This window comes from Eurypyga helias, unplaced genomic scaffold, assembly GCF_000690775.1.
Source record: "Eurypyga helias isolate BGI_N326 unplaced genomic scaffold, ASM69077v1 scaffold40176, whole genome shotgun sequence".
NCBI classification, from domain to species: Eukaryota; Metazoa; Chordata; class Aves; order Eurypygiformes; family Eurypygidae; genus Eurypyga; species Eurypyga helias.
The window spans coordinates 28953-37642 of record NW_010256789.1 but is presented as its reverse complement, the minus strand read 5'-3'; the positions used below and the strand labels follow the sequence as shown (position 1 = coordinate 37642).

The window sequence follows — 8690 nt, the reverse complement described above, 5'->3', positions numbered from 1 at the left end:
GGTGGCTGCATGGGCCGGGCCGCCCCTTCCGTGCGACATAACAGAAGCGGGCGATCGAGGTGAGGACAGTGACTCTCAGGAAGGCGCTGCCCTCGCTCAGGGTGCAGATGCTGTCATCCCAGCGTGAGCCAGGGGCTGCCGAGCAGGGCTGCTCGCTTCCCGTCAGAAAACGCTGCTTTCCAGAAACGGAGTTTTTGAGGAGCACCAGTGCAAATTGGATAAAACTGTGACGTGTTTTCTGGGCCCCGGGGTGGGAATCGGCAGCCTGCCCGCAGGTCTGTGACAGCGCTGCAGCAGGCACAGCCCGGGAAGCTGCGTTTCCCGTGCACCAAGCAAGCTGATAAATAGCAGTATTTTGATAAACACCGGATAAATGTGCTGCATTGTGGCAATAGACGACTGAAACTGTCCCATTTCAAAAGTTTCCTGTCCTGATTAAACTTCCAAGATAAGCTCTGGCATCGTGTAACGTGATCTTGGCCAAGTCCTGTTGGGTTTTGTTGTATCTGTAAAGCAGGGAAAAGGGGTTTGTGTGTCTGTGGAATGATGGGATTTAACAATTAACTGGAGTGGTGTCAGGAAAGTGAAAAATTCTCAAAATTCAGGCAATACAAAATACGTGTTTCCCTCTGACCTGGCTCCCTTTGCTTTTCAGAGGTGATGTTTCTATCAAGTAGTGGATACACCTGAGAATTCAGCCACTGTAGACTCTGTTGTCATTTATCCTTAGGAAAAGGCAAAGCTGCTGAGAAGTCAGCCTGCTCAAACTGTGGAACCCAAAGGGCTTCTGTACGTCCAGCAGAGAGAGTTTGCAGTGACTACTCCTAAAGATGGTACGGAGTAACACAAAGGTTTTTTCCTTCGGCCGAAGCCATGGTTGTGAGAGCGGAGTTCTTACAGCGTTTCTCTCCTTTTAAAATAGGGTCTGTTTCCATTCTTGGATCAGATGATGCAACTACCTGCCACATAGTTGTGCTCCGACACACAGGTATCTTTAAAGGATGTGCAGAACAAAGCCTGTAGCTCTGAAGTAATGAATTAGTACCGGTTTGTGCTGCACCGATGAAATAAACTGCAGTTACGTTTATAGGAACTTCAATCTCAGAAAGTCACATGATGTATTAAGGGAATGGTCAGTGAGTTGGCATGTTTAGCGTCAGAGGTTCCGTGTTCCGGTTGCTCCGTGAGCAGATGCTCCACGCGGTCTGCTCCTGTGGCCGGTGGCAGTTGCAGACGTTGGCTGTGTTCAGCTGTTGGGGCCTGCAGGGATTGGGAATGAGAGGGATGGATTTGCATAAGGATCCTCGCCACGTGCCTGGGTTTGTGACATTAGAGATGTTGCCTGGTCCCAGTTAGGAGGGTGCTTGTACCCTTCAGTGAGTCCTGGTGGTTTTATAGTGGGGCACACGAGGAGGTCGTTGCGTCAGCCCACACCTTTTGCTGGAGGCCATTGTCCCTAGAGGAAGCGAGAAGGTGCTGGATGTAGCACTTAGAGTACTGCAGCAGGGTGACAGCCTCCAGCAGCGTTGGTAACTGTCTTCTCCTGTCTTCCTCAGGCAGCGGAGCTACCTGCCTGACACACTGCGACGGGTCGGACACGGAAGCCGAGGTGTCGCTCATCGTGAGTTCAGTAAAATCTTTCTCCAACTCCACCGGCTATGGAAGGTCAGCCCTGCCCTTTCGTTTCTTGTGTTCTGCTTTTCACAGAGGCTACTGCAGCTTGTTAGGAGGGAATCTGTGATTCTACGGGGTTCAGCCGGGGCAATTGCTGGAAATGTCTCTTGATCAGGAACCACGTGCAACATGAAAGCGGTTGCCTTGATGCTGCTTTGGACGGTGTTTTCTAGCAGTGATGTACCGCACGGTTCTGTTCTGAATAGTGTCTCTGTAAAATGCCCTCTTGTGCCTACTGTTTCCTGGTTAACTTTTGTTTCAGATGTGCCAAATTTTCCAAACAATTGCTTTTGGCTTCATGTTCATTTTTTCCTTCCAGACTGTTGGTCCTGTAAATTCTTTTGGGATCTGAGAATCCATCTGGGATTTTTCCCAGTCTCACACAGAAAATAAGGGGAGGGGGCAGTGGCAAAAAAGCACTCTGAAACAGAATTTAGCAAACAGGCTTCTCTCTGACTGTGGGGACTTTGCCCCTGTAGTTCGGTAAGAACAAAAACTGAGTGAGCTGAGAAGATAGCGTCTCTGAAAGCTCATGGTCTGCCAGGAGTCTTCACACAGACACTTCTCAGAGAAGAACCTGCTCTGTGGTCCAGAGTAGTTACGAGGTCACAGGAGTAAAACTCTTCATGTCTAATTGGGAATTGAAAGGTGGTCGCTAAGCTCAGTCCACACCAGAGGTGCTGACCGCTGCTGGGTTGGATGGAAGCGCACGTGTGTGATGACTCAAAGCGTTTGTCTGTTCGGGATGATCCAGTCCACACCAGAGGTGCTGACCGCTGCTGGGTTGGATGGAAGCGCACGTGTGTGATGACTCAAAGCGTTTAATTTGTCTGTTAGGGATGATCCCTGAGGCGTTCAGGATGGAGTTACTGTATCTTGCTTGGTGCATGGGACGCTGGCGAGGGAGGCTTCTCTAATGATTGCTTTGCAGTTTGGGCTGGGGATTATTTGTGAAGCTACTCACTTTGGGTTGACTTTTTTTTAACTGCTGTTTCCTGTTATTCCATCTCTGTTAGGCTGGAAGTGCACCTAGTTGGAGGTTTCAATGATGATAGGCAGTTATCACAAAAACTTACTAATCAGCTTCTTAGTAAGTTCACGTTTTTTCCACTCTCATGTCCAAAAAATTGAGTTCTGGCTGGATTTGGGTGAAGTTTGTTTGTAGTTGGAGCCCCTGTCCTCTCACGGCCTCCTTTGGAAGGGCGTGTTCTCTACCCGAGAAGGTGGCGTGGAGAGGGGTTGGGCTTCCGAGGCTCACACGCGGCCAGTCTGTGGGATGGGGGGGGCTAAACTTGTCACCTCTTCCTGGCTTGTACTCCAGCCTGCGGAAGTGGGGTGCAGCTCAGCTGGGCCTCGTTCCTGGCTCTGCTGCCAACACCCTACCCGATCTCAGTAACGTGTTGTCACTGTCTAAAGCGATACGTGGGGATGACCTACTGGTCATTTCATGCCTTAATGTGATGAGGTAAAATTTAATTACTGTTTGGAATTGTCTGATGGAATATGTGATGTGTGTTTGTAAGATCTGTAGTCTGGAGACATGATTGCGGTGCTTTACAACCCAGTTGGAAAGATCAAGTGCCTGCTTAGGCCCTGAAGTGCCCTGGCTTGTGCTACGCACTTCCAGAGTGCGGAGAGGCCTCAGCCCCACAGGGAGGGGCAGGATGGGGGCAGAGGTTGAGGTTGGAGGGAGGTGGCCAGTGGGATAAAGACAAAGGAATGCTGAGCCGGCAAAGGTCCAGGGCTTCACCCTCGTGACTCCTGCGGGCTGTGTTGTGTCCAATGAGGGTTTTGCGTGCAGTGAGGGACTGCGGTGAAGTGAGTTTTTTTCAGCCTTCCGATTGTCATGCCGGAAGTAACACTTAGAAACACCAGTGCTACATCGCTGTTACAGCTTCCAGAAGAGAGAAGTGGTCCTTCTGGTGTGTGGGATGGGGAAAAGCAGAATTAGAACACCGCCAGGGAAGGACTGGGTTTGCTCACTGCGTATGTAGCTGTTTAGGAGAACACATTTAAAAATATAAACCATTTGGGCTGATGCCAGGGCTAAACCAGTGTCAGTAAGAGGAGGAAGTAAGTGTTTGCTGTTACAGCTGGCTGCTCGTTAAAGTTATGGTTAGTAGCTGCGGGTTAGTTTCACAACAGTGAGCTGGAAGGCGATCCGGAAGGCGCTCTGTGCTCCGCTGCCTTACCTGGGAGCAGCGCGTTAGGTCACTGCCCTCCGGTGCTGCCCCGCGGCTCTGTGTGGCACCTGCTCTGCTGCCCGCCAGCCTCACGCACTGCTGCTGTCGTCCTTGTAGGAGCATTCGACCTCCAGCCGGATGACATCCACCTAGTGACTTTCTGCGTAACAGGTAAGAGCGTTTCCGTGGGATTTGAAGTGTCCTCAGCCACTGAAATCAAAGGCGTGGGGTCTTTTCACACGTGGCTTTTTTATCCGTCCCGTCAGAGCCAACAGCCCGAGTCCTCCGTAACGATTTGTAACTCTTGATTTTATTGCTGGCAGTGGGTGTGGGGATGTCCAGGAGGCAACGCAGCCAGGGTGCCGCTGAGCCGCAGCGGTAGTAGAACCCCCTGCGGTCGTAACCAGGGTATTCTGCTGCCTCTGTCCCATGGAAAGGGTCGGTGTGTCTGTGCGTCTCCCATCTGTGGGTCTCTTAAGGGGCCGTTGCGAAAGGCGAGTGCAGAGCTGTGACCTGCCGGGCTGTCAGACCTGTCACTTTCTTTTCTTCGTACCACGTTTGGGCCATATTTCCATATTCTTTGCATTTCAGCGCCGTTGGAGACTTGTCTCTCTGAAACCTGGCGCCGCGGGGGTTTTGCTTTGTGGGTGGTTTCCCCGTAAACTGCGGGCACAGCAAGCGGGGCGGCAGTTGGCTGGAGCGGGCCGTGCTCTTAGGAGAGAGCGTTCTGCTCTGGGCTCCGGCCGCGCTGCTCATGGCCCGTGCCACCTTTTCCATAGCCCTCTTAGGCTTCGTTGGGGTTTTCTGTCTGTGTGCTATGTCAGATCTGGTCTCTAATTAACACACAACTAAATGAATGCTGCTCAGAAAAAAATTCGGAAGCCCTCGAGGTTTGACTCTTCTTGTCCTTACAGAACTCAATGACAGAGAAGAACAGGACGTTCACTTCCCAATCATTTATGGAATAGGTGAGTTAAACTAGAATTCGCTCCTTGTTTTGTGGCAGGGTTGCTTTTCAGATTCCAAAGGAAATGAGCGGCTTTTAGGGGCTGGGTAAAGCCTGCTCTAACAGCCAGGTGCCGCTCTCAGAGGCACAGGTAGGGGCAGGCTTCCCTGGGGCTTTTCCTTCAACTCAGCGTAGGATTTTGTCCCCATCAAGTTGCGGTGCTTCCCCTTGGGGCTAGAACGCAGCTGCCTTCGTGGTGTTCGTTCCGTGCTTCTTAGTTTGAGTATCTCTGAAGATGTTCTAGAATACCGAGATGCTGCCAGAGCACACTAAGAAATCCGCGGCCGCAGGCTGAGAGGGCTGCGGAATACAAGAACAGGGTTTACTTGGTGGGTTCTAAAGCTCCTGCAACAGAGTCGTGCTGGGGACACGGTCATTTTAAACAAGTGTTTAGTAAGAATTCACTGTTTTTGTGTTTGAACTCTGTTTCCTACCAGCTGTGAATGTTAAAACAGCAGAGATTTTCCCCGCAACCTTTCCAGAAAAAGGGCCGGATGAGGATTTGCGTTCAGCCCATGTTTTAACAGGAGCAACAGTGAGTAAGAATAACGGGGAAGAAAGGGTAGTGGTGTTGGGAGACCAGCCGAGGGCAACGGGATGTCGAAAGTTTGGAGAACAAATACTTGGTAATGCTCTGTCAGTAACAAAACAGCAGAAAGGGCGAAGGATAGCGGCGGAGATCTAACCCTGTCTGTGAGGGCAATGTCAGAGCTTCCAGGCCGCCTTCTGCCTCGCCCCCCAGCCTTCAGCAGTGATCAGGCCGCGGGCATAGCGCCAGCAGCAGCTCCGTTCTGGGCTCACTGTTACCGTTGGAGTTGGGCTGATCCTTGGGTGGAAGGAGGGGAGCGGGGTGGAGCTGGCACGCAGCGCTGGCCAAGGGAACCCGCCGTCTCTGTAAGCACCGCCTAACCCTCCCCGCTCCCTGTGTTGGCACAGCTGACTAATGTTTACGATGCGAGGACGGAACAACTGCGTATTGGGCCTTACTTCTGGAGGCCTTTCCCACACGTGGATTTCTGGTTGGAACAAGACGATAACCAGATCTTACAGGTACCCGAAACTGGCTTTTTTTCCCTTCTAGCAGCGTCGAGGGGCATCTCCCTGTGGGCAGGGTGGGGTGGCGGTGTTTACAGGCAGAATAATCGACGACTTTGTAAAAGCAGCTCTCGCTCCCATCTTGTTTTTCAGAATCTTTCCACATCACCCCTGGCTGAGCCACCCCACTTTGTTTCCCACATTCGATCTACTCTGACGTTTTTAAAAGAACACCCCTTTCCCTCTCGCTCCCTGTTTCCCGACAGGAAACCTCGCCTCTACAAGAAAAACGAGGAGGGGTTGTGGGAGCAGGTTTGTTCTGACAAGATCTAGCCTGGGCCCAGCACCACAATGACGAGCAGAGCAGGGTGGGGGCTGGCCCAGGCGCCGTTACTGCCCCTCCACTTCTTGGAATAAACCACTTTGACACAAGTCACTTGCTTTTTCCGCGCTCCTCGTGTAGGAACTGCCGCAAAGGGCGAGGTTTTGTGCAACGGGCAGCGGGGTGGAGGCAGCGAGGCAGGGTCTCTGCCTACACTTCCGACAACGACTTTACCCGTGGAGCAAAAGAACGCTGCCCACACCTGAGGCGTGCTGGATCACAGGGGAGCACCCGGCAGCAAGGACTTTGGGAGCAGTAATTTGAAGACTCTTTATTGAAACATTCAGAGAGTATCTAAAGAATGAGGCTCATTCCAACAAAACTACTGGTTTAACACTTGCAAATATAAAAACATTAAAAATTAATCCTTGTGGTGATAACTTGATCCCCACCAAGTTACTCGTATTAACACACTTCATTGCACCAGAGACAGCAAGGGGGAAGACCAGTCACCGGCACCGGTTTTGCACGCTAGAAGAATGGCACTTGGCTTTTCCTCAGTCAACGCAGCCCAGGCTCTGCAAGCCCAGAGCCAAGTCGGGGACAGCACCAACCAAACCCGCATATTCCCGCTTATCCCAGCCTGTCCCACTACTGCTGGTGGGGTGTCAATGTGCAGCTTCAGCAGGGAGAGAGACCCCAGCCCCAGCGTAGCCAGTTCTGTAGGGAGGGGGCGGTTTGTCCCACAGTTGGGTACCCTGGGGAAAGCAAACTTGTCCACCGCTCTCCCTTCCACAAGGGATTGCTCCAAATTTTCCAAGTGCTGAAGATAACGGGGGGCGTGGGGACTGCTACACCTCAGCCTTCGCTTTTTCCTTGCCTGTGCAGGCAGCAGCCCGGGACACGATGGAGCTGTGCTGCGGTGTCAACAGCCTCTACCTTTCCTCTGAACCTCCACCTTCCCTACGCTGAGTTACTGCTGTTCAAGAGTGTTGAAACCATCGCAGACCTATTGGTTTTTTCAAACTTTACTACAACTACCTTTAAAAATACACAACAGAACTCCAGTTACACCACCTAAACAGCTCCAGCAGCATCAGGTCTGGAAGTGGCAAAGGGAAGGAAGGGGGTGTTGGTGACCATCCCCACTGCACAAGCAAGAGCCCTTCAGGCACGCTCTCTAACGGGCTTAGGCTGCCCCCCTGCGCCCAGGGCCTCAGCTGAGCGCTCAGGTCACAGCAGCGGAAACGATGCCTGATGGTTCCCGACCCCCCTGGGCAGCGGCGTCCCCCCCAGGGCTGAGCACACCACAGCCACCAGGCAGTGCTCTTGGGAAGGGTGAGAAAAGCAGCAAAACAGCCGGTGGGGACTTGGGGGGATGTTCTGCATGAGAGGCTAAACAATTTTAAACAGTAAAAAGGTAGCAATTGGCAGTTGATTAATCAAGTGCATTAACATAAAATCAGCTATTGGGTGTAACCATATTCTTCATCCCGTGTATGGCTGATTGGTTAGTTCGCAACTACAATCATGCTTCCATGCTGACAGGCAGGACAACTGCCAGCTGGTTTTACACGTGTGAACGAGCAGCTACGAATTCCACCAGTACTCTGGTGACATGAGAGGATTAAAGCAACTGTTAACGAGTGTACGATAAGACAAATCTCTGTCCCGCGGGGGGAGTTTCTATTTGTGCAAAGTCCCAGTGGGGAAGTTACAGCAGTGATTACTGTACTAGTGTGTGGCACTGTTCATGTGCTATATGCACCGCAACGCCCCTGCCAGCCGGGGCGCGGGCTGTCCCTGCAGCCTGCGACCCACAGGCTGGGTCTTATCTTTGACTTTCTTCCTGCCCTACCTTCGTGCAGCCAGCTGGCGACTGGGCACTTTGAATGTCCTCAGTGTCTCTACACGTTGCCTGCACCGCCTCGGGCTCCTCTGTCTTTTCCCTCTCTGAAGGTCCTGGCTCTTGGCCGGGGGAGAGAGCTGGGGGTCTCTGATCCACCTTCTCCAGGTCGTCGCAGTGGCTGACTGAGCTGGTCTCGCTGAACGCATCAGAACTTCTTAGGGACCTTCTAAAAACTTTCTGGCCTGAGAAGAGCGTGAAGAACAGGGTGGTGAAGGCAGCAGCACAGAGCGGGACAACACAACTTAGGCTTCACAGCATCTAAACATTACAACCGCAGAGAAACAGTCATTTGGGTGGCAGTTTGTAAACACAGGCTACCTGCAGCTCCAGGTATGTGCAGGAGGCGCCGCTGGTGGTCAGAGGCCGTCAAACTGCGGCCCAACCAGCTGCCTACCTGCGCAGCGAGGTCGCTCCGGGGGCAAGGCCTGCACTCCAAGTGGCACGGGAAGCCAGCCCGCCCAGCAGGTGACCTAGCGCTATGGTCCTGCTGCTGTTCACTACCCGCCGCTACAGAGAGCGCCACGGGTGGCAGAGCTTCACCTCGGAGTGAGTTTGTCCACA

The 8690-nt window shown here is 52.5% G+C and overlaps 2 protein-coding genes across 2 annotated transcripts in view; one reads left to right on the top strand and one right to left on the bottom strand.

The window, feature by feature from the left end:
- Positions 1-730: 730 nt before the first annotated feature.
- On the top strand, positions 731-6251 carry NTAN1 (N-terminal asparagine amidase; the record flags this gene model as incomplete). The annotated part of the gene is made up of 9 exons (XM_010153774.1): positions 731-833; positions 923-988; positions 1557-1665; positions 2691-2764; positions 3975-4028; positions 4772-4825; positions 5301-5398; positions 5800-5913; positions 6052-6251. Coding segments are annotated over 9 exons (852 nt in total), but the record flags the coding sequence as incomplete, so codon positions are not given.
- A 1800-nt stretch (positions 6252-8051) lies between these two features.
- The window catches only part of PDXDC1 (pyridoxal-dependent decarboxylase domain containing 1), a 23115-nt gene continuing 22476 nt past the window's right edge, over positions 8052-8690 (bottom strand). The window contains exon 22 of the mRNA XM_010153773.1: positions 8052-8311. Coding sequence (XP_010152075.1) covers positions 8052-8311 — 260 coding nt within the window. The remainder of the gene's footprint in view (positions 8312-8690) is intronic.